Consider the following 26,744-nt stretch of genomic DNA (forward strand, 5'->3'; position numbering starts at 1 on the left):
TACAGAAGCCACAACACACTGCAAAATAGGGGACCTGTTTGAAGTAACTGTGTAGGGTTTGTTCTGACTGAAGGTAACAGAGGTGCAAAAAAACTTCTGCAGGTTGCCAAAAAGTGCACAGACACAGCCTGTTTCTGTTTGTAGGGGTACCACAATTACAAGGATGATGTAGCTCTCAATTGTAAGTTCCCTATTGCATGCAATATGTATGATACTTCATCTTTGCACAGGGTCCAATGAAACAAATGAATGATATTTAGTAACAACAATAGGCAACTAACAAGAAATTATTAAACCTCTCTATAGTACAATGACATCAGATATATTTTTTCAGGTTACAACATTTTTTTTTACCTGGATCCTTCCCAAACAGGGTTTGTTACTGACCTTTACCATTCAATTAATTTATAGGGTATTCATTGCCAAAGGTTCACTTCATGTGGGCCTGATTTATTAAAGCTCTCCAGGGCTGGAGAGAATACACTTGTATCAGTGAAGCTGGGTCATCCAGTGAACCTGGAATGGATCTGGTCCAGGATTGAAAACATTTGCTAACAAATAGCATATGACTCGCAAGAAATCCATTCCAGGTTAGCTGGATAACCCAGCTTCACTGTGGAAAGTGCATTCTCTCCATACATGGAGAGCTTTAGTAAATCAGACCCTGTGTGTCTAATATTTTCCCTTTCAGCTCCAATGCAAAAGAAATCACAAACTTTGCATCATGATGGGCATTGTATTAAAAAAACAAATCAAATGATAAAAAAAGAAATCAAAAACTGATAATGGTGTAAGTGATGCCACTCTACACCACTCTATGGGATTGTTTACACTGATGACTTCTCAAGGTAATGAAAGTCTGCCAAGAATGATGTGCTGTGGTCAAATCAGTCTGATTTGCAGTTAATTCTTTCTTGCCATCAGTAATATATATTGCATTGTTTACTGCATTAGATAAAGATTTTTTAATGGCTAGGGACAGATTATTACTGTCAATCATTGGGCCTGATTTATTAAACCTCTCCAAGACTGGAGAGGATAGACTTTCATCGGTGAAACTGGGTGATCCAGCAAACCTGGAATGGATCTGGTCCAGGATTTAAAACATTTGCTAGCAAATAGCAAATGAATTTGAAGAAATCCATTCCAGGTTTGCTAGATCACCCAGCTACACCAAGGAAAGTGTATCCTCTCCAGCTTTAGAGAGCTTTAATAAACCAGGCCCATTGGGTTATAAACCCAAATTTAAATTGTTTTAACACAGTTGCGTCCAATTTCTGAGCCTCATCCAGTTGTTGTGAAAGTAGCTTCCTAGTTATTTACCTTTTTGACAAACCAATAAATCAATAACCACAACGACTTCTCATTATAACTGAATCGAATGAGAGGCTAAGGGGTGCTTTTTTTGGCAGATGTTTAGCAGGTGTGGCATTTTCTGTGTGGTTTTGTTGTGGTCCTGACTAAGATGCTTTGTGTTTCATTTTATAGTCAGAGCATTTGCCAGCTGCTTCAATACAGTAAAATAGGAACACTTTCTAAATGCCTGCTAAGTGTTTTGCAAGTAGTTTTTAAGCATTTAAAGGTGTTTTAGAAGTGTTTGTGAGGAACAACTACAACTAAATGAAGTGTTTTTGCTTCCTGTACTGCTCCAAAACTGCTCCAATAGCAGTTTTAAGGAATTTTATATACCTGAAACATCCTTTAAATACTATAGATTGCCAATGTGAACAAGCCCTAATGACTGCTTACATTAAGGAAAAGCTTTCAATCACAAAAGTGTGTATCTGGAAAAACTATACTTTTATTTGCCTAAAAAGAGTTTAGAAGTTGCTTGTTTTTATTCTTGCTCAAGGCAATTTTTTAAACACAAATGACCATAAAATAAATAGGCTTCCCTATTTATTCTAGACAACCTTCACAAAGAAAAGTCCATTTCTAAGTGAATTTTTAGCAATGCCTTTACTTACACAAGTAATAAAATCTGTGCCAATGTCCCCTCTCTCCTATGATTTATGGAACACATAAACTGAAGCTTGACATAAGAGTACTTAGGAGGAAAGATGTAATGTAGATGCATAAATGGAACACTACTTTGGATGGATTTCACAGAGATGTTTTTCCAATGTGAAAATTTATGTCTGCACCTGCACTACTTTAACAAGATCCAGACAATATTTATTGAAATAAAATAAATGTTAGCCATTTATTAAAATGGAAGATAAATGGATAGAAGTTTTAAGGTTTTTTGTTACAGTAACAATGCATACTTTTCAGCTATATACGTACAAATGTAGAATTTATTGTACACTAAATATATTTAGTTCCTTAATAAAATTAGCCTCCTTTTACATTTACCCACTGAATTCTGAGCTTCTTTATCATTTCAAATATCTCCCCAAGCTGGTATACAAAAAGCAATCATCTATTTCTGTTTCTGAAGTAGGGTTCCATGGAACCCCAAGGTTCCGCCAGAGATTGCTAGGGTTTCCTTGAGCAATGAGCGGTTTGTGACTTTCAGGTCCATTTATTAGATACAAATGATCTTTTTGATCTGTAGGGGTGACATTCTTCCCACTGGCTAGTAATATAAGAGGCATTCTTCCTAATGAGCACCACAGTAATGTACTGTGAGCTATGAATATAGTAACTATAGCAGGCGTCCTCTGAAGACCTGCAGGTTAGTTGAAGAAGTTCCCCCCAGTTAAAAAGTTTGAGAAACACTGATCTATATGTTAAAAATGCTCATAAGAGAAGGAGAAGAGCCTTCACAAAAAGTATGGTTTTAATTGAGACCTTTAACAAACATGGTAACAGTACATTTTATATGTAGAAAAGATAAAAAGTATTATCTGCATATTTGTTCAGAGCGGGGACCAACAAAAACGACTAAATACTAAAGCCAGAAGTTCAGCATAACAGCCAGAAAGCCCGTATATTTATAAGGACATCAATGGCAGCCAACATATTTACAAGTTATCTTGCAAGTTACCTTTACAGGGTCACTTAACTTAGCCAACAGCAGCATATACACTGTTTTCCTAGTTCCTATGCCACCAATCAGAGCAAATTAGACGATTGTCACTTCTAGATACGTGTAAGCTAGGTGCTTTGTAATGCCAAACAACTTTGGCATATAGTAGAGCATTTATATAGATATCTACACCAGACAGACGCTAAGTAATATTTGGGAGCAAAAATGTTTACACACAGTCATAAAAAAATATGTGTATATATATAGATATATGAATATAAATATATATATATATATATATATATATATATATCATAGTCTGTATAGTGTTTTATTTTCACCCAGTTCATACACATGGGAGTTTTAAGCATGACATTAATCAGATCTAGCATGCGCTATTCAGGCAGATAGGTATTGCAGAAAAGGGCAGGCGATATTCTTTCAGCAATACTCTTGTCTTACCTGCTTATTTGCTGTCCAGCTCAAATTTTGTTGAACTTTGCATGCCTAGCCCAGGGTTGGTTACAAGGGAAACTAACCAATCACAGCTTCCCTTGCATATGTTGACGTGCAGGCGTTATGTCATCCTATCACGGCTGATCAAGATGGCCAAGATCATCTTCAGGAAGCAAAGAAGGAGATTACAGTGCCTTGCGATGAAAGGGGGATAGGGGAGTAATTGCTGGTTTAATCCCACTTAAGTTGATTACCGGTATCTTTCCCTTTTACCTGGCCACCCACCGACTCCCCTACGGCTGCTGTCGTAGCTGCCACCCACGGCCATACTAGGACAACACCCTACACTGGGCCACACATGGGACCTATGTGCCAGATATTTCCATAGACTGAACATTTCACCATCACCCCTTTTCCAAGTTCTGGGCAACCCATCTTTCTCCCCTGGAGTAGAGGACCCGGCCTTTATTAGGCTACATATGTCAGCTGACATATGTAGAAGGGATGAACTAAGCAACAGGTCACTGGGATACTGTCTGGATTTCTGGAGGGCAGTTCAACTCACTTTCCATACACGCTCCAAACCAGTGAGAGCTTCTCCAGATCTTTGACACCCTTTGATCAATTATGTGTTGAGGAGGGGGGGATAGGCCTGGGAATCTGACTTAGGGATCACACTATCACTAGAACAGAAAGAAAATTCTGTTTTGGACCCACAAAGTATTTATTAGCAGCAGATTCCAAGAATCAAGTTTCAAAATAGTGTCTCGATGGTATCACACTGCAGAGAAACTCTGCTGATGGTGATGTCAGACAGTAATAGGTTCCATGCTCCACATGTTCTGGGAATGACCACGTCTGCAACATTTTTGGTCAACAATCAGAGGCATTGTTCAACAGATGATGGACACACTAATCCCTGTGACCCTGCCTTCTTTCTTTTGCAACACAATTCCTTCTCCCGGAAAGTTTACAAGAACTTGGTGATTAGACACCTTGTTATAGCTGCAAATTTGGGTATTTCTGCATACTGGAGGAAACCGGCCGCCCAACCGATTTGAGTGTTGCTGCAAAGGGTCAATGATAGCCACAATAGGGAGGACCTGACCTTCTCCAACTAGGAGAGGGACAACTAGGAAATTTTTTAACACATTGTTCTACTGGTCTTAATTGGCCGAATCTGTTGAGTATGGCCGCTATCTGGACTGGATATGATCTGGTACTTTTGACATACAGACATTTGGCTATACATACAATCCAGTATAAAGTCCCTACACCAAGGTGCAGGCCCTGGCAAACTCACTGTCCTATCCTCCACTAGTAAACAACTCTTTCCTTAAAACTAACATCACACCCACTCCACTCAATATCTGCTAGACCCATGATGCGACCTGGATAGATAACAGTTCTGCAATTATACAATTTTACGACTGGTCATAGCAGGGACACTTAGACCCAGTGTTGACATATTTTCTATTAGAAGTGCAGTTTTTGTTATGTTGATTTTGTCACAATGTTCATGGTTATGTTATCCCATTGTACTGGTTGTATTTTGTAAACACTTGTATACCTCTCTGGTTCCCCCCTGCTGTATTTACCCCCCAACTTTTCTTTCTCCTTTGGGTTTTGTATATTAGCAATGCTTCAATGTATTCCCCTCCCTCTAATCTATCCCTCCACCATCCCTTTCCCGGTCAAAGAAATCCTTCAAATAAAGAATGTTTTAAAAATTAATTGCAGGCAGCCCGGGCTGAAATAGTTCACAAGTCATTGTCAGAAGCGAGACACAAATCCATGTGCACTAAGTATAGAAGTATTAAAAGTTACATTGGGTTATATTTTAAATACTAGAAAAATGTGCATTCAATGTATTTACAAAGTGTATACAAATAAAACTTTAAACATTGGCATAACATTTTTTACCGTATTTTGCTTGACTAAAGACCCAATCTTTGAAATACAATCATGAAGTTTCTAGAACAACTCTATGAAGACACCTTAAAATACCACCCTAAGTGTAGATATAATATAAAACACTGACAGTTTTATATAGAAACCAAACATAATTGTGACCCAATTCACTGGCCTTTATGTCATGGGAAGTTCGTATTTATTAATGCTGCCAGGAGACTGAGCTATGAAAGTGACACTAATGGGTGTAGCCAATCTATCATGTGTCTCTCAGTGAACAGCAACTTAAATCTTAAATTGTACTTTTTATTTCACTTTGGAACTTTATAGAATGACTTAAAAGGTCATTAAAATATCAGAAAACAAAAGAATGAAAAGGGCCCTAGTAAGAGGCCTGTGTAGTTATTATTAATGAATCTTGTAAGAATACATTTACTGTCAAATTCTAAAATATTACTTCAGTTTGCTTAAGATTTTCATATTAATTACCCTGGTCCATATTTAAAAATATAAAGTGTCTCATGTAATGTATTTGTATTTCTTTATTTTAAAATAAAAACCACAGTGATATATGTAGTAAGGAAAAAAATAATGTTCAGTAACTAACAAGGTAACTTGTACCAGTGAGAGGAAATCTGATCATGTACTACAGGCATTTCTTTTTGTACTATTTATTGAATAACCCTGGTTAGGTATCTACACATGTGATAGCTCAAGTTCATTAAACTTTTTTGTCACCCCACAGCTGCCTGTATCAAGGGTATTGCTTATTAAAGTTTGTGTAATAAAATTGATTGTTGTGACAAATTTAAATTGAAGCTGAACTTGCAAATGGCTAAATATTGACTGGTGTACCATGCTGTTTGGAGAAATCTAGCGCATGACGCAGTCATGTCAGATCACTGAAAAGAGATCACTACTACCTCAAAAAGATTTATGTTCTTTTTCCACAACATGCTATGATTTATTTGCTGGTATATTAAATTCTGGATAATAAAAAATGATCATTTAATTGATTATTAAGGCATCATCTAGCTGCCCACTGAAGAACCTGGTAAAAAAAACTAGACCATACCAAAGCCAGGAATATACAAGAACCTTTACTGCTGTGGCATTATGAGTATTTGCTATTATTTGTGCTTGTATTACTTGTAAGTTTTAATTTTCCCAATGTTTATATGCTTTTGGAATTATTATATTTGTACCTAGGATGTGCATCACTGTTTTTGGTGTATCTTGTTTATTTGTTACTAATCAATTAATCAAACATTTTTGATGAACAGACACTTACTATTAAAGCTAATGTCCTTTAAAACAAAAAAACAGTAAATAGGAGAATCTGGAACAGATTATTGGCAATTCATAAGAAAACAAAAAATAGAAACGGAAGCTAAAGTTACAGCAATGGTCCTGATTTAATAAAACTCTCAAAGGCCGGAGAGGATACAGTTTCATCAGTGAAGCTGGTTGAGCCAGCAAACCTGGAATGGATCTGGTTCAGGATTCAAAACATTTGCAAGCAAATAGCAAATGACCTTGAAGTAAATCCAATCCAGGTTTGCTTGATCACCTGGTTTCACTTATGAAAGTTTATCCTCTCCAGCCTTGGAGAGTGTTTTATTAAATCAGGCCCTGTATGACAAATATGCCCAGTGAAATGAGATACAGCTCCCAAAGGGGTAAATGTGTTAAATACCAATAAAAATACCAATACAGTGTAAAGAAGCTTTTTATTTCCCCATACTGCAGATGTGATGCATCCTACCCTTCTCACTGTAAACTTGAGTTCTGGAATCGCCATGTTTATATGTGGCTGCCCTTCCTCTACCCACCAATGCCTGCATGTGCACTGAAGCCCATCATAATATAATATTATTTAACCAAGTTCTAACATACTTCCCAGCAAATATTGCAAAGGAGAAAAAGCTATAATGAAGTAGCTGCCTATTTATCCTCATAATACAGGAAATGCCTGTGCCAGCCAATAGTAATCAGGATAATTACCTGGATCAATCATTTCACTTGGGAATCCTAATAAATGTAACTTGGAAATAGAAGACTTGGATGTTATCTCTTTCAGACAAACCTCCAGCCAAAGAGAAATTTAGTAAGAAAAAAAAAGTCTTTACGAAACAAGAAAGATAAATGAATTATAATTATATACGTTTATAATATATATAATAGTTAGATCCCCTGTCAGTTTTTACTATGATCAATAACTCTGTTAGAAGTTTTTCTCTACACTTACTGACATGGTGACAATGGTTTTAGCCGACAGAAAGTAGGGGGAAAATGACTGATCATAAACTGACAGTGGTATAGTTTAATCCTCAAAAGCTAAATCTGATTGTGTGACAAAAAGAAATTGTGACTGGCCAAAAATTAAGATAATTGGTCTGATTTATTAAAGCTCCCCAAGGCCGGAGAGGATACACTTTCTTTAGTAAAGCTGGGTGATCCAGCAAACCTGGAATGGATTTCTTCAAAGTAATTTGCTATTTGCTAGCAAATGTTTTCAATCCTGGACCAGATCCATTCCAGGTTTGCTGTATCACTTAGCTTCACTGATGAAAGTGTAGCCTCTCCAGCCTTGGAGAGCTTTATTGAACCAGGCCCAATGTGTTTTTGCAAAATCTAGAGCAACTTCCACAAAATGTTGTTCAGGAATGATGTTCTTTGTATATTTTCAAAACATGGATTGCATATTTTCCAAACTCGGATTGCACAAAATAGAAAACAAATCAATAGAATCAAAAAGGGGGATCAGGCCCATGAAGTTTATCATATATAAAGCATTGTTCTTACAAGTAGTTGATCAATTGCATTTTATTTTATTTGCACAATCAAGAGTCATTGGGCCAGATTTATTAAAGCTCTCCAAGGCTGGAGAAGATCTACTTTCATAAGTGATGCTGGGTGATCCAGCAAACCTGCATTGGATTCCTTCAAAGTCACTTGCTATTTGCAATCACATGTTTCAAATCCTGAACCAGATCCATTACAGATTTGCTGGGTCACCCAGCTTTACTGTATCTGTAAACTGTATCCTCTCCAGCCTTGGAGAGCTTTATTAAATCAAGGCCATTGATGTAACTTTAGCTTCCAGCTCTACTTTTTGTTTTCTTATGAATTGCCAATAACCTGCTCCAGTTTGTTCCATTTCCTGTTTTTTGTTTTGAAGGACATTAGCCTTAATGGCTTAGCCTTAATGGCTTAGCCTTAGCCATAGCAGCTTACCCTAACTACTTCCTCTCTCTAACTACTAGCTGGATCATAATTAAATCCTAGCTTGATAATCTGACCCAGGAGTACTAGACACTTGCAAGAATGTTAACAATCAGAATTATTGAAACATTGAAAACCTGTCAGTGGGCTAAATTATCATATGGAGAGACTTGTTTAGAAATTAATATTTAGAAATTAATACAAGCTTTTTACAAGAAGTAAAAAAAACTATATATTTTAAAAACTGGTTACAGCAGAATTCTGGAACTAGAAAAAAATTGGCTGTGGCAAGTGGCTACCATAAGCTACAGCAAGCTACAGTAAGTAAATACTGGTAAGGATCATTTAGTCTATCACTGGCTGTTTAAAAAATGTAATGCCATGATTTTTATGATTGCTAAACTAAAGTAATGTGATAAACACACTGCAGTAAAACACTAGTGCATGCCTTCTAGATAATTTTTTGGGGGGAGGAAGATAAATAACCAGACTTTTTATTCCATACTATATTAGTCATGAGTTAAGCTTACTTCTTTGTGCAGAATCCAGGACAGTAGCATCATTATCTACTTTAATAAATTCATCTTGGTGTGTGGATATGTCATTTTTCTGTGCTCCAGTGTCATACCAGTTTTGTATTGTCAAGGCTCATTTAAAAACAAATGGACGGGACAAGTAAGTGTTTCTAATTCCAGCAACAAAAAGGTCCTAAGATATAAAAGGGATACAATGGGAACATGAAACCAAGTTATTTCAGCTTTCAACATCATGAAATGTGAATATGACCAACTGAATTGAATTTTCCATTTACAGAAATGATCACATCTAAAATATTTACCAGATTAAATGCTGCAATGTAAAAACATTCTTTATGTAAGGGTTTTTTAAGTATACAACAATAATAAACATACATTATCATATTATAAATTATGTAATATTTTAAAAATCCTATAGCCTTTATTTTGGGTACAGTGTGGAGGATTTAAAATATTTACACTGTCTATCTGTCCATTTGGACTGTCTATCTGTCCAAGAATTCTCATAGTCTCATATTTCCTGTCTATATGACCTTTACCTGCTCACGTGAAACTAACAAAAACTTAAAATGTGACCATTTACAAAACCAACAAATATTACTTAAAAAGTATTTTTTATAATAGCTCAAGAAAAGGTACGAAACTTTCCTTATGCCTTTTATGTGTATAGTCAGTATTGGGCTAAGTAACAAACAACAAATCTTTTCTGAAGGTGAGGGATTTTCTTAAGTCTTGACCTGGTAGGGGCACTGCATGAAGGCATAAAAATAGGTATAGATAATAGGATATTTATTCTGATTACATGTTTGTAGCTGTGAATTGACATTGAAGTGTGCAAACCTCAGAACCTCAAAGCAGTGCCAGGCCCCAGGAAAGAAAGGGATTGGAAACAATGAATTCCTGATCATCCCTTTGTTACACAGGGGTTTAAACTCAGACTCTACTTAGGTCTAATTGAATGCCTGACATTTCTATAAAGACGACCTGTCACTCTCTGTTTAACATGAATCACAAAAACACTTAGACCCTCATTCAAGAGTGTTAAAGTAAATATAAAACCTTTAAAAGTAATGCATAGACTTCAATAAAATCAAGCTACAATACCAGCAATATTTCTGTACACATTTGAGATTTAAAGCTATCACTAGAAATATGTTAAAGAAAGCTTTTTCCCACTTGCATACCTCCTGAAGTTCTGAGAAAAAAAAGTAAAATAGCAGTAGTATAGAAAGAGCAATGTCTTCCAGCCCAAAGTAATATTACCTGCCTTTTTCATGCCTCCATTTACAAAGCCAACACTACATACATTTCCCTAATACTAGCTTTTCCAAATAACATTTAGAGCAGCTTTTCTCTTTTTATTTGCTTTAGAACTCTTAAAAGTTTTTTTTGGGAAGCTCCCAGAATATTTTACCAATTTACACTACAGAGTTAGTGTGATCACTGAGATGCTAATATGTAATAATAAAGAAAATATTTAAACAACATCGCTGTGGAACCTTGGATAAAAAAACTCTGCATGACAGGGTGAAGTTCAGTGCTTGTACGCATGGTTCGTGGTTCATGGTTGTAAGGTGGCTCTGCTTGCTGCAACTGCTAATTATGATGCTTTAGCTTATGGATAGGAAAGAAAAATCAATTGTCAAGAGACAGTCTTATTTTGTGCTGTACCAATTGGATACCCAAAAGCAATACCTTTGCTTTTCCCATAACAATTGCCAAACTCTAGTTGAGAAACTGTGGTCCAGGTTCATAATATAGGAGTTTGCTGTGTTTCCACATCCAACAAAGAAAGTAAAATCTAGCAAAAAGGGGCAGGGGAATTTCATTCAGGCTTTTAAGGACAGCTATGTAACATGTGCTATGCAGCAGATCATTTGCTGTCTTAAAGAGCTTAGACTCTTATCTCATTTCAGGACAGAGAAGGAGGAATGTAGGGGCTAGTAGATAAAACCACAGTGCTTAGCAGGGGACCTGGCATTCAACCGACAGCCAGAAGTTTGTGGGATGCTAAAGATTTTTCAATGAAGATCATTAATTTTAATTGACGTATTGATTCTTTGTAGGAAACCTTAGTTTCAGGATTTCATTATAGCATCAAAGTTGCTTTAAAAATAATTTTTAGTGGCATGATTTTAATATAGAGGTAAACTTGTAGTAAATGTAAAACTTAAACAATTTTTGTATAAAAAAGCTTTGATAAACATGTTGTAAAATATCCCACGACATACAAACTCATCAATACTATCTCATCTTCTATAGATTATGCACTGTGCGGGGACTTTCTCCAAGTTTGTAATATGTGCGTGCAAAAAAGCAAAAACTTGTGTGGTCATCGGAGCTGCAAATTTAAAGGTCATGTCCTGCAGCAAAATTGTAAAGAAAGAAGGTATGAGTCACTGCTTATTAGACATTTATCTTTCTGTGATGGTAAGAAAGATAAGGACTTGACTTCCTATTGCAGAATTATAGCACAGAGAGATGTCAGTTGTAGATTAGTTCCTAAAATCCACATTTAAATGACTCTGTTTTGAGTTTTACATAAATCTAGGACACAATGCAAAGTACAAATCACGGGAAGGGATTATGTGTCCTGATAATCAAAATCCAGATAAAGACACTTGTAGATCTGAAACTCTTCTTTTAGCAAATGGGAGATGTGAGCGCTCCACACCTGCCTACATATAATTTAGAAGCCCAAAAAAGTAACTGGGTTGTGTTTAAAGGTCTTCTAATTGCTTTATGTGTCTAAGCATTTTATATAACATGTTTTCTAATCGAAGTAAAAGCTTTCTATGCATGAAATAATAATATTTATAATATTATTTATGATAATGTAAAAAAATAAAAACCAAATATATAATTCTTTCTCACTGGTCCCCAAGCAATAGAGAAAAACTGGTCCCCAAGCATAAAAAAACTAATTCACATTTAGCCACTTAGTGGCAAATTATCAAAAGAGTGCAGTAGTCACAAACCCCATGTATCCAAACAATAAAATAGCTGAACCTTGTCCAAATTTACAGGTGAATAATATATAAATTCACCCCTAGTGTGAAATGTTGTTCAGTACCACAATAAAAAGGTATCACGTACTTTTATGTTCTCCTTACCTCTTTTATTCATTCTTTGCTTCCTATCCCCTTTTTTATGCTATGGCCCTTCGCCTAGTACCTTTTAAATTTTTCTTGCTCTTAGATATGAAAGCAATTTATATTTGTGTTGCTAAAAATATTCTAAGTTACTTTGTGCCCAACACAGGAGGTGAGGAGGGAAACTTAGATATCTACATGGCTGTTATACAAAATAACTATGACCTGGACCACCGCTCTTTTTGTCAGCGTCCAGTTCTGGATGCACAGTTGGCCCAGAGGTAAAGATGAATAACTTGCATAACTTTACCTACTATGCTAAAATGAGGAAAAAGCTTATTATTTTTACTTTGAAGGTGCTTCTAATTATGATGAGCCGGGCATTTTTATTTTATATAAGTTCTCTTATTCATTAAGCAGTTTTGGTTTCATTTAGTCTAAATTGCTGTATCTATAATTTTTCCATTATATTGCAAATAATACCTCCAGGTAACAAGTGAATCAGTAAGCTAACCATGCCATCCAGTAAACACAGAAACTATTCTAAAATCAGAAGTTTAATGCAATTTACTTTAATCTGACTTTTAGGTAATTCCCTGCAGAATAAACCTACACCTCTAGGGGGGCAGGAAAATCATAACTCCTGAATCATATGATGGTATTCTGTATTTCTTTGTATCCTGCATCACTTTCAAACTTTAAGGTTTCAGTTTGATTTGTGGGTGTCTGATAAAATTCTGGCATTTTTTACATCACCTTTATTGTATGCAAACATTCTGGGAAGTGAAGCACCGAGTGGATGTTTCAGCATCACCAGCAGGTGCATCCAAGCATCCATAGATCACTAGGAAAAAGGACTGGATTGATTAGTGAACTACCCAAATTCCTAATTTAAAAAAACTGAACTTTTTCTACACCAAACTCAGCAGGTGGGTGTATTATTCACAAGCTTGGAGTTTGAAATTTGACCTTTAAGATTTGACATTCTGTAACATTTCTTATGTTATTCACAATAGGCATATAGCTAGCATCTATCATTTCAATAAATGAAAAAAGTACTCAAGTGTTTGTGAAAAATCTACCTGCATTTAACCTTTCCATTATTTGTATATCACCATCTAGCAAAACTGCACCCAAAACAAGGCAAAGAGAAAAAAAACACTATACCTTTAAAGTATTTTTGTGGTATACAATAACACAAAAAAAAACTCACATTACTGTACGCATTAGACAATTTTCATAAAATAATGCATGCACTTTATCTTTAGCATGGTAGTAAAGGATTGTGCATAGTATGCAGAAACATTTGCAAATTATTTGTGTTGTTCTGCAGCACAGTGCCGCATTCCAAGCACACACTTAAAAATAATCGTAAACGGATTGCGCTGATGCATAATACTACATAATAAGTATATTGTCTTACCAAGAGCGAATTCAAGCTTCGGGTCAGCTAAAGTTCTCTGGATCCCTGTAGATATAGAATCATGATAAATAGTAATTAAAAATAAAAACCTTGGTAAAGCAGCATTTCATTAGCAACTCTGAATAATTCTTTGTATATAAGCATTTCTACCTCTTTCTCTGGCCATTCAGATTACAGGGGAAATGTATAATCTTTTCTGTCAGACAGGAAAGGTGGGTGGTGCGTTGTGGTACATTTTAAAGTACAAACCTGAGCTCAGGCTACTATAAAAGCAGAATAACATCATAAAACAGGCGATGTGCACATTTAGAACATAATCATACCTTTGCTTTACCATTTGAGCGTAAAGCACTGGCAGATTCTAGGAAAATAGTACTGTGCAAACCACTCCTACAGAATCACAAAAAGATAACAGGATAATTTTGTTTGCTGCTGAAAAATGGATAATGTTTTATGAAGGTAATTATACAGTGTCACAATATACTGCAGTGCTTTTAAATGTGCGTTTATGTGACCCCACAAGGGTAAAAAAATGGGAGCTGCCACTGTATATATGTGGATGTGCAAGCTCTAGGGCTCCTTTTCTAACCTTGGATTCATAAATTAAGAGGGTATTCCCTGAAATAAGCATGCAGTCCTAACTTTGATGACACCTCCTATATGTGCAGGGTAATTAGGGGACAGATTTCTCCTTACTTACTGTACCAGTAACAAAGATTTCAACAAACAGGAAATGAAGGGAAATCCTCAACATCAACAGGGACAGAAATAAAAAGGCTTTCGTACAATATAAAATTAGAGACCCTGAGAGCTCATTATGGATTGTTTTTTCCCTCTCGCAGTTTTGCCCATTTCCTGTCGGATGAAATGGCTGTCAAAAAAAAAAGGAACATTTCCCTAACAAAGAACCCCCATAGAACAAAATGAGGGGCTGGTCAGGCACTTCATATCACTTCATATCAAGGAGAACAGACAGATGCTGCTAGCACCACATATGAGAACTGAAACAATTCTATTTTTACCATAACAAATCAAACACACCTCATCCCTTCCCTGAACATTGGTGAGACCAGTTCATTGGGGTATAATCTGCTACACAAATGTGAAACTGTTGCTGACCTGTGAATTGGATAACTGCCATTTCATATTGTTTGCTTTAAACAGGCCCATGTGCTCCAGACTCAATCCATGAGAGGGCAGTTCCACACCTGCCTCTTTGTGCCGCTACAGCACTCACACGGCAACACTGATATAAAAAGAACTTGTGTCTATACATTTGGCAGCTAGTGGTAGTGAGTGGTACTAGTAATTGTACTTGTGGTACTAGTACGGCTGACTGCAGTCCCTATTCATTCCCTATGGGGCTGCCGCAGGGAGACATTACATGTAGCATCTCCCCAAGTGAGGCAACAGTAAATGCACAGCAACCTCACTGCCAGTGTGAATTTGCCCTTAGCGTCAATAAACCTGCCAGAATCTGTGAAAACAATGTAACATTTTTAGTATAGGTAGTCCCCGGGTTACATACGAGATAGGGACTGTAGGTTTGTTCTTAAATTGAATTTGTATTTAAGTCGGAACAGGTACATTATTTTAATAAATGCAATAAGGGCAGATGTTTATCTCAACATATTATTTATTTTTACCTTCCTGTGCATGCACAGTAAATGCCTAAACATTTTCAAATACAGTACAGCCTTAAACAATGTTGTTAGAACTTGATGGAGTTAAAGAGGATAAGGAGGGTGAAGATGAGCTTTCTGCACAACAATGTACAGTACATACTATCACAGCAGGAAAGCACCACTCGTCAGCATGTCTGATGTACTGTACTGAGGTGAGACAACTTCTTGCTATGTACGTACAGTACAAGCTATTGAGAAGGAATGGGGGCAAAGAGGGGCGGTTCAACACCTGCCCACCACACAGTCACCTCCACTGCAAGGCTGTGGTGGGCGGTCAGTGAATCCCCCCCCCCCATCTGACCCATCCAGCCTCCATGCCTCCATCCAGACAGGAGCAGCAGGGTTCTCCCAGCCCCTTTTAGCTGGGCGCACCACCCACCACTTTTAAGCAACCACCTGGCTGTTTTTGGGTGGTTACTGAAGAGTTGGCTCACGATACAAGGGCTGACACCCGCCTATAATTTCTTCCCACCCAGTTTAAAAAATTTTCTGGGTTGAGCACTGAGCAGTAACTGCAGGGCAGGGCTGGGGCGAGGTGGGCAGGCAGCAAACCACCCAACTTTGCCCCATCAAGCCTCTGTCCTGCACATGAGCAAGCAGTGAAGCCCCAATCATATCTAGGAGGAGTCCATATGTTGAATGTCCTTAACTCGGGGACTACCTGTATATTTTTACCTATCTTTTTACCTATTGATTGTTAACATAAGCTCAGTTAGGAGAAGAAATCCAGCTAGAGGTAAAAGAACTATTTTTAGTATCATAAACAGTTATCATAACAGATCACCCAGGATCCTAGTTGTTTAAAAGAGCAAAAACAGTTTTGTAATATTTAAACTGGACTCATTAGGATCTATTTATAAAGCAGTGAATCTGAAATTCACTAAAACATCCTCCCGCGGAGAATCTTGCAGGTCCATTTGTTTCATTGGCAGAGATTGATTCTTCACCAGAGAATGCTTCAATGAATGTCAGATTCGCTGCAGATGTACTCAAATATAAAACAACATTAAGATTTTTTATTGTATGGTCCTTCTACTGTCTGCAGTAAAACTAACAGGTTCTTCAATTACAAAGACAGTCATCGCTGTGAGCTCACTGCAGCCTAAAATGCCCAGGATCATAAATTGGGTTTGTGAAGACAGGATAATATGATAAGAGGATGAAGCCCAGATTAATCTCACAATAGCACAAATTAAACTTTTCCTGGAAAGCATTAGCAATGCATTGATTATTTGGATTCTGAAGATTTTGTCTTCTGCGTTTCAATCAAGACTGAATTTTAGTGCTGGTCCATTGCAAAAGAGGGCAGAAGCTACTGAAGATACTTTTAAAGGAACCCTGTGCTGGGGGAAAAAGGATGCACGATTACAAACCAACTTCTGAAAATACAGGTGTTTTGGCTGACTTTTGCTTCAGTGCTTTCTAAATCTTTTCTTTCAGTTCAGATTGAGAAAGCGATGAAGCTACTGGTTTAGGGAAGCAACTAGGAAACTAAGGTATAAATGGTACTACCTGGGTTTCTCCCAGCACAGGTTTACAAGAAAAAGGTGATTCTATTCAAACAACAGACATTTCATCTGTAACAGGAAACCCTGTCACCACATTTCACTAGCTACATGCTTGTTCCAGGTATTCCAGTTAACTGTTTTACTTATCGCATCACAAGTGCAGGCAGTTTACAGACCAATGTAACTTTCTCACAACTATATTGTCATTAGGCACACACTTTTAAGGCCAGTTTAAATGTGATTGGAGGCTATAAAGGGGATTTGTTAGGACAGACACTTTGTTACATTAGGCTTTTTGTCTGTGAGAGACAACAAGAAACCTACAAGAGTGTCTGAAAATACCTCTGCACTGCCTACAGGTAAGCATGTCAGTTCCCAGGTCACCAGATTGCAGACGTAATGAACTAGGGTAGACTTGTGCACTGCGGCATTGCCTAGATAAAACAAAAGGAGCCTCAACTAGTAAGGCTGTGCAGCTTCTATGCATCTCATGGCTTAATTTTCAATTCTGACCGGAGCGTAGCTTTAACAGAGAATGACAAGATTCCTGTAATCAGATTCCAGAACTGCTCACTCTGCCCTCTGTGTGACTCACTTCTCTCCATAGACTGCAGTGTTTTCTACTGTATGAATTAGCAGGAATAACTGCTTGCAGCAAGTCTACCAGGATGTAAGTGCAATGACTGACTATGTGAAAAGCTGTGTACACTGTAGAATAAAGAAATGTAACATACAGATTTTTATGTGACCTTAACCCTTAGTTATCTTTTATTTTCTCAGGATATTTTTCCTTATTAGCCTTTGTTACTAGTTACTAGAGCTTGTGAAGTATACATCCCTCATATATTATGCTCCATTGTAAGAAAGAATAATGTTAATGGATAAAATTGGTGGGTGGGAATTCTAAAAATAGGTACAAAAAGTAGTTTAAAACAGATATGAAAAAAAAACTTCAAAAGCATTTGTTCTATATAAATACATGTTTTAAATATTCTAAGCCCAAAACTACAAGATGGTGAAAATTATTAAAAATGCACAAACAGAGGCTACCATTAGTGAAACCTCTTAAAATGATCAGTAGATCCAGAGATACAAGCGTATGAAGTAAAGAAGAGGCAAATCTGAGCTTGGGCCACACATTACTTTGCACGTTCCTATTGGTGAATATGTCTATCCATTACAATAAATGTACTAATAGAGCAGCTTGGAAAGTAGGAGTGAGTTGAGCCAAAATTATACAAAAGTTATACAAAAAATCTAAATTTGTTAATAATTTGTCTGGCTATATCTTTAGGTCAAATGATCGGTATTTTATGCAATTGTTACTGAAAAGGAACTTGGCTAATGTGTTTTTTTCATTAAGAACTTTGATGGAAGTTTGATTGTTTTGGTTTGGAAAAGGTTAAGTTTCAGAAAACTTATTAAGGAAAAAGTTTAATGAGCTGATCTTGAAAATGTATTTTAGGTATTTTTTTTCCTTATGTCCACTTTAATGGTCCAGGACTTTCTTGTATCATTTTGGATTTTACTGAGGCATAAGTAATTTAAACACATAAGTGTCACAAAGATTGTAGTACAACTTTTACAGTTTAAAGTGCAGAAGATAAATTCCAATCACTTAAAGAAGTGATTCCAAGCTCCTCTAAAACACATGAGGTTTTTTGGAATCATACACTATACAAAAAAACTAATATTGGTGTAAAGATATTATCTCATTAAGTCCATAAAAAGAATATGTTTACTTGAAACAGCACAAATGTGGTCCTAAAGTCTCATACTCCCAACGTGATTCGCCTTATTGGCTTCCTCTGGAACTTGAGACTGATATATTGTGGTTGTTTTAAAAAAATCTACACTACAATCTTTGTGACAATCTTTGTGACACTTATACTTATACCTAATACTAAATAGTCAGAAAAAAACTTCTGTCTGGGTGCTTTTTCCTTACTTAATTGAACTTCCCTATACTTGAATTTCTAAGGGTTGCTGTTCATTCTTTGACGTCCACACTGAGAATATAACCAAAACCTCTATTCCCCCTTCCCCATTACTAAGAATGATATATGGTACAAATGTATTATGTCACTGAGTTTGTAGTTTCCAAGGGTCTATGTGGGGGCATAAGGTACACCTCTTAGTTTCTTTCAAATAAATGATGATTAGGTATACAATTTAGTTGGACCAGAAATCTCAGATGTTACTGACAGGACCTGCAAGGTCTGTCTATCACCTAAAATATTGGCAAACAATCTATACCTTGGCTTTCTTTAAGAGAAGTAAAATTTGACAGGGAAAAGAAAACATGGGCAGAGATCTGCAAAGGCAAACTATAATATAATCCTGCTCTTTATGTAATTTAGCGAATTAAATATTATGAAAGTAAGTTGATCTTTGGTGTTTTGCATATGCATGTCAGTGTTCTCCCCAGCCACTTTTAGCTGGGCGCACCACCCGACACTTTTCAGTAACCACCCGGCTGTTTTTATGTGGCTACTGAAGAGTTGTATCACAATACAGGGGATGCCACCCGCCTACAATTTCTTCCCACCCGGCTCCAAAAAATTCCTGGGTTGAGCACTGCATGTGGTATGATGACTGCATATTGGCAATCACAAGCACTTGCTAACAGCTTCTCCACTATCAGATAATCAGTATGTAAGAGAAGGATTCCTAATTAATATTATTATTACACAGTATTTATATAGCGCCAACATATTATGCAGCGCTTTACAAAGTCCATAGTTATGTCCCTAGCTGTCCCCCAAAGTGGGCTCACAATCTAAAGTATTCCTAATGCAAAAAATGGGAATCTTGCATATACAACATTAAGGGCCAGTTCAGACTTGTGGTTGATGCTAGCGTTCTGACACAGGCTAAACTGCACTCCCAGCTTCTCCTTCTTAGCTGAAGAGGAGTTGTTGGGAACCAATTTGTACACCTTTGCATGCGGTTGTTGCTGCAGTAAATTGGCTTTTACTAGTGACAAGTCTCTTCTAAGTGCACCCTTGCTTTTCCTTCTCCAGACAAAGAACTGCACCAAAACCTCAGATGCAAGGGCAATGGACCTGCAGTGTGCTTTGTTTATGCACCTAGAAGGAGCTAACCACATAGTTTTCCACTATGTGGGTTATGTGGGTGCAAGAGGTTCAAAAGATGTTTGTTTGTTTTTTGCAGAATCCACTGGAATAATGGAATGGAATAATTCATTCAGAATGATACATTTATTACTTGGGCATGTGAATTTGACCCTTTTTGCATCATCAGTACACTTTTTCATACCTTGTAACTTGCAGGTCTCTGCCAAATTCTCCATTTTTATATCTACAGAATGTGGCTTTATTCTTCGCACTTGTGCTTATACAGCTATACAAAAGCTAGGATCTAATCTAGATTTCGCATTACAATTTCTAGTTATATTTTAACTTAAAAAACAAAACAAAACAATGCTTTCTACTGAGGACAAAAAAATCTGCTTTCTCAGCAGCCAAGAAAATGGACAAGTACAAAGTGCTTTGGCATGTATCTAGTATTCAGATAGCTTAGGGATCCAAGGGGAAAGAAGTCTGCCTCCGGCTCCAATCTCTTTTTATTCCTTTTTTTTAATACTTTATTTTTTGAGATTGGAAAAGCCCAGTTTTCTGTTTAACTGTATGTTATCCCAAAAAATTTTAGAAACTATCTGTTTGTTTATTCCTTTTCATAATTCATGTGCTTTTGTATTTCTATACACTACAGCCAATTTACTAAACTTGTGATTGAATTTATCTCTGTTCTACTTGCAAACTTATTTTATTGACTTTTCATGTATTACAGCATTATTATATATTTGCTTTGATTGTTCAGAACGGAAATGCTTTCATGTACATTTCTTTTAGTTCCAGGGCTGCCTTTTGTCTGCAAAAATGTTTAATTTAAGGGCATAATAAAATTTTAATATTGTTATTATGGTATTGCCTACTGAATGTAAAAACAACAGACTAATGTGCGTGTCTATCAATTACTCTCTGTTCCTATCTGCATGCTTGTTTTAAGCACCTAAGCACTGCAGCACAACTGGCTCCTTGTGCTGCTTCTCCCTCTCCGATCCTAACCTCTGTTGCATGGGAGATTGCAAGAATAGATCAAATTCAAAACATTGCTTTCACTTAAGAAAACACATTTCATGATCTAATAATGAATACAGAGTTGCAGATCAAGCTAAAGTTCAGGTATAATATAAAACTGGGTATGCGTGAACAGAGTGAAGAAAAACATATATCATGTATATATCCTATATCTTATATACATCCCTGAGTGGGGCTACCACTACAGTTAAATACTGTGTTTTGTCTAGGTGGGGGAAGTAAAAAGCGTTTCTATTTATGTCATCCCTCACTCTGCCTGCAACTGGCATGCTTCTCTCTTTCTGGCACTATGGGTTGTGGGCAGGCCATTGGTCATAGCTTCCAACTGTTCCTGATTTGGAGGGACTATCCCACTTTTGGAACCCAATAAAATATTTATTAAATAACTGAATTCATTACACTGAACCTTTCACTTAATCTCTAATTTGTACTTTCAGAAAGTCAATAAAATGGAGAAAAACTAGTAAAAAAAACCCTTTGTAAAATCTATCTTGTATTTTTATGCATCTTAATTTTTTATGTTTCAGAGTGCAGCAGCAATGTGTATTTGCTAATATATTTTGTGCTAGAAAGTGTGCCTCTTTTCCATCTACGTCCTCACTTGCAATCAGGGCTAATCATCCTGTGTTGTATTTGATGAAATTAGGAATGAGGCTGTAAAGGTCTGGACACACAGAGGAGGAACCTGCAAGCAGCACTGAACCCTCCTTTTCCTGAGGTTAGGCCTTAAACCTTGGAAGATAATAAGATCAAATCACTTTTGTGATTTATACATGTGTGGATAAATCCGTCATTCATGTGGTGGTGCTCAGGTCAAGACAGAACATCATCATGTTGGTCTGAAGTCAGTACCTTGTCTAAGCTCCAACAGCAGCCAACAATAAAACATAAATGAGGCAGGAGTGTGGTTTGGTCGGTATAAAAACCCAAGGGGGACTTTTTTCCAACATTAACTAAGACAGTTGACGGTGACCTAAACAATTATTGCTTGGTAACCTGAATTAAGTCGAACTGACTGGGAAGCAACAGAGCTCTGGCTAAAAATGCAGACATTTACAGAGAATAAACATACAAGTACAGCAAATTCAACAGTGTCCTCTTTTCAACGGCCCTCTACCAATAGATTTCGTCCTGCACTGCCATCTTGGTTTCAAGAGACAGCTGTCCTTTCCTGATTTTACCCACAAGCCCCCTGCTAATGCACCACTGCCTTGTTAATGAGCTGCTGCACAAGTATGAGATCAGCAGACAACAGGTATACTGTCTTGAATCTTCCTGGGAGACCTGCATCACACATCCTTAGAGGCTTCAATAAAGTCTACTTTTCAAAGAAAACCTCTGAAAAGAATGTTGCGGTGTTACAAAAAAAATGTAATTATGTAACATAGAAGGGGGAGAAAGTCAATTGTTTGCTGAAAGTTCTTCTACATTTGCTGTGGGGGGTATAGAGGGTCATTTTATTTTTGCACTGGGTGCTGAAAAGCAACTGCAAACTAGCCCAAAAAGCACAAGCAGCTGTCACTAGATGCCCCATATTTTCCTTCAAGATGCCAATATTTCTAGAATGCCTACCAAGCCTTGGGCTGCTGGTTATTACTACTTCCAGCAAGCATATACTTGTTCTACACTATTACAAATGGTGGGGTTGATTTACTAAAGGAGTTTAGGCTGTTCAACTAATTATATTTCTGCATGGGGTAATTTACTTCGCTTAGTGAATAAAGTGAAGCTCTTTCAACTTCAGCCATCCAATTATGAACTAGTAGAAATCATGTTTTTTTGACTGTGATTGGGTATTTTTTGCAAAATGAACTTTCTCCCCATTCACAAAGCTTTGTGAATTATCCCTGGCAGAGTAATAATTTACTTTTCTAAGCCAATGGTCTAAACTCTTTTAGTAAATCAATCGCAATGCTTTTAGTGGACCTAGCACTGAGAGATGACGTTAGCTGCCACTGCTGAATTCATTCTAATGACTGCTAATTGCCTGGATAAAATGTTGAATGCTTGGTGTCAATACAGTCAGTCACACACCTGAAACAAGCATGCACATACCTGTACGATATATTCTTTGACAATTAGCTAAATATTTGAGCTGTTTACTAATTCTGGGTCAATGATACAAAAGTAATAATGAAGGGAATCTGAACACCCCCCAGCCATTATGTATATTATAAAACCAGGTCAGCAATGGAAGCTTCCACAATCTCCAAGTGAAAGGTCCAATTTAATGTGATACAATACTAGAATTTATCATTGGGATTGAACATTGAATTCAATTGAAATTGGCTGCAGTCTCATGAAGATCTTTTCTTCATACTGTAGGTGTTTTTGTCTAGTGTTAGAGTTTTCATGCTGAACATCATAAGAACACTATCAGGTTCAATTCCAGCGTATTCACCAGCTGACTATACCTGCAGGCAGTGAATGAAATCTGCACCTTGCATGCACATTAGGAAGAGGTGACTTAATGAAGAGAGCTGCAAAACTCCCCAAGCATAAATTTCTCAATCCAGATGGCAATCACACCAAACCTCCAGACAAGTATGCGTATGATATAATAGTGCTGGACCGAGTGACTCAATGCCTCTCTCCTGTTGCCAAAGTATGTTGCTATGGACACTGGATAAGATGGGACAAAAACCAAATTAAAACAAAAATGTGCAAAGCAAAGATACAGTAGCTGCATGGAAAGAAAAAACAATCTTGCTTTAGTCACGCATAGGCTGGTATAAAAACAACTGCTAGCAAACATCCACCAGGGCTGGTCATTTCAGGACTGCTTAATTCTTCTTGTCAGTACCGGTTGGGGAAAAAAGTCATCCTGCAAAGCAATAATGTCTTCACTTCAAATCCTGTGTTTGTGTTCAGGGTTACATTACTAATCAGGTTAGAAAAGGTCACAGAAATCAACTCTGCTCAGAGCTGTGACAAATGAGGTGTTCACAACATATCCTAAACTGTGGAGCACAGAAGCTGCATTATGCTTCTGGAATGTGGTAACCATTGGATTACTTCTACACTATGCTGCCTATTACATTTATAAAATCCTACTTGGTAAATTGGTCCCCTGGAATAGGATAATTCTACAACATCCATATGAAAAGGCAATCCATAGTAACATAAAGACATAAGTTTTTAAACTTCAATATTTCCATTTAGGAGGCAAAACCAAATCCTGGTGATAAAAAGCAATAATAGGGTAATTGTGATAACGAAGGTTAGAAGATTATTACATACAGGTATAGTGATAAATAAATGCATGAGTTTATGTGCCGATTTCCCAAGAAACAAACTGCCAAATATGAAGTCTTAAAACTGCCTACAATGTAAAGTAAATTATTTTCTTAATCAGTTTGTTATATTAAAAAAAAAAATAGTTTTGTAAAACATATTGTCCAGATGTAGGATATTCATATTTTAGCTATCGCAGTGTTAATGTTCTGGCTGTACCCTTGTTTAAGATGTAGAAAATGTTGGTGATAGAATAACTAAAGTCTGTGTAAGTGCAACATTTCAAACTTTATAGCATTAAATAACCAGTAGTGTTAGAAACTCATGATTTTACTTACAGTACTATTGTCAGACATATAGAATCAAAGAAATCCTAATTTTTAATAATATGATTCATTTTTACAATTTATAGGACTATATATGACTATATATGACACTATATTTACATTATGGTCTCTATTTATAAATAATTTATACTTATAAGTAAATAATTTTATTTATAAAACAGGGATTCTGGCATTCTCTCAAACATTTCCTGGTGAGAATCAATTACTGCCATTGAAGCTCATGGACCTGTAAAATTCCCTCAAGGGAATGTTTGAGAGAATGTCTGATTCCCTGTTTTTAAATAGGGCATTAGGTGTCCTATTCTTATGTGTTGGTTATGTAAATACGCCCATAACATAGGGAACTATTTATAACTATTTAAAACCAAGATTAATATAACTTTCATTAAACTTTCAACTGAACCCTAATAGAAAACCTGTTATTCATGGGTAAAGGTTGTGTGAAAACATTTAAAAATAAACCCCTACGCTCGACCCTGTCTCCAGGGAGCAGTGATTTGGACCCTGTCTGACATTTGGGCCTAAAGCTAACATAACAGAACAATTTAAACTCAAATATTATTCATGTTATAATAAAGCATTAGTTACAGAGTGTAGGCACTGAAGTGTGATAACCAGAGAGAACCTTGTGTAGAACTGATAGCTTCTGTATCACTTTCAGTATACATTGCAGTGCCATGCACAGTGCTGGGCTTTCCTCCCCATTCATTGGTATCATTGTCAGTCTTTACATTGCACTACATCACTGTGCACAGTCCTGGGCATTCCTCCGCAGATCACTTTCCCCGGATGCCTGCAGTCTGAAGGGTAAACTCCTTGCGCTCACACATGCAGGACTCCCATGGACATGACAATAAAGGTCTTGCACTTACTTGCACACTGTGACAGCCCGGTGTTGTCCCTTTCATCCGGGGAAATGAGGTCCTGAGAAGTCTGTTCATCCTGCACCTCCATGATGAGTGCTCTAAGCTCCTCTCAGTCTGTGCGAATAGCAGTGAGTGAGATTCGCCGTGTACCTCCGGTGTGGCTGTCAGAGAACAGCTGTCTCCCTGCACTGAATGGCAGTGGTGCAGAAAAGAAGAAGACGTCCCTTCAGCCACCTAGAGAGGGAAGGGGCAGAAGGCAGAGAGGAGCACAGGTGCACAGCATTCTACATGGATCTCCAATGCCTGCACACCTTCTACACCCCTCCACTAGCAATCCCCCTGTTGCTTCTCCATCAGCCTACTGAAAGTACAAGCTTCCTACAGCAATTAATTCCTTGCAAAACTAGGTGGCAGAATGATCAAACCGATCTGTGAAATCCTTCCCTTTGCTATGAATTTGGCAGCTTACTGGGGGCTGCAAACTTTAACAAGAATCCAATCCATGGGCTGCAGCAGCAATGTGACAAAAGGAGCAGAGGGACTGAGAGAAGGGAACATATCCATCATCTGCTCTGTGAGAGCTAAACCTCCCAACAATCCATGCCACAATGCAAGTCATCAGAATGGAAGGCCCCCCAAGGGATGAGCAGGAAGCCAGCAAGGGTTAATGTTCAGCTTTGTGTTCCAGGCTCAGTCTATGAGAGCACTTGGAGGAGAGGCACAATCTGCACATTTTATGTGCAGCATCTGCCTGTGCAATCCCTGCTGGAGCTTGCAGTCCCAAGCATCAGGAGCCCTCCTCCCTTCTGCCTTCTTTTTAATAGGATGGTAGCCATCTTTTTAATAACTTTTGTCTTGGTGAATTTTATTTATTTTAGCAAAGTTGGTAATTCAGCATAATGCTGGAGCAGTGTTTTTTTTTTTTGTTTTTTAAACCAGGGTTCCTCCAAAGGAATGAGAAATTTGTGACCTTTATGACGGTTTAAAGTGGAACTTTAAAAAAAAAATGACACTTATTTTAACAGATGTCGATCACTCCAAAAAACTGCACCGTTCTGCGCAGCCCTGTCATCCTTCATCTTTCCAGGACAGACTGGATAGGGCACTGCCATCTTCTTCCGGCTCTCGCACTGCACAGGCACAAGATCGGATGATGTGCCTTCTTGAAAATGTAAAAAAAAGTGCACATGTGTGAGATCTGAACTAATTTATACATTCTCACAAAGCCCTTTCTGCGCATGTTTGGGATTGAGCATGCGCAGAAAGGGGCTTTCTTCAAAATAAAGTGCTGATCTCATGCGTAGTGAGATTGGCACTTTTTTTTTACATTTTTAGGAAGGCACGTCACCCAATCTTGTGCCTGTGT

At 37.3% G+C, this 26,744-nt stretch overlaps 1 protein-coding gene across 1 annotated transcript in view; it reads right to left on the reverse strand.

The window, feature by feature from the left end:
- INPP4B (inositol polyphosphate-4-phosphatase type II B) overlaps nt 1–26,312 on the reverse strand; it is a gene marked incomplete in the record, with an annotated part of 326,843 nt that extends 300,531 nt beyond the window's left edge. The window contains 2 exon segments of the mRNA XM_072405866.1: nt 13,615–13,659; nt 25,385–26,312. Of these exon segments, the coding sequence (XP_072261967.1) occupies nt 13,615–13,659; nt 25,385–25,466 (127 nt within the window).
- Nucleotides 26,313–26,744: the final 432 nt, after the last annotated feature.

This window comes from Pyxicephalus adspersus, chromosome 3 (assembly GCF_032062135.1).
Source record: "Pyxicephalus adspersus chromosome 3, UCB_Pads_2.0, whole genome shotgun sequence".
Classification (NCBI taxonomy): Eukaryota; Metazoa; Chordata; class Amphibia; order Anura; family Pyxicephalidae; genus Pyxicephalus; species Pyxicephalus adspersus.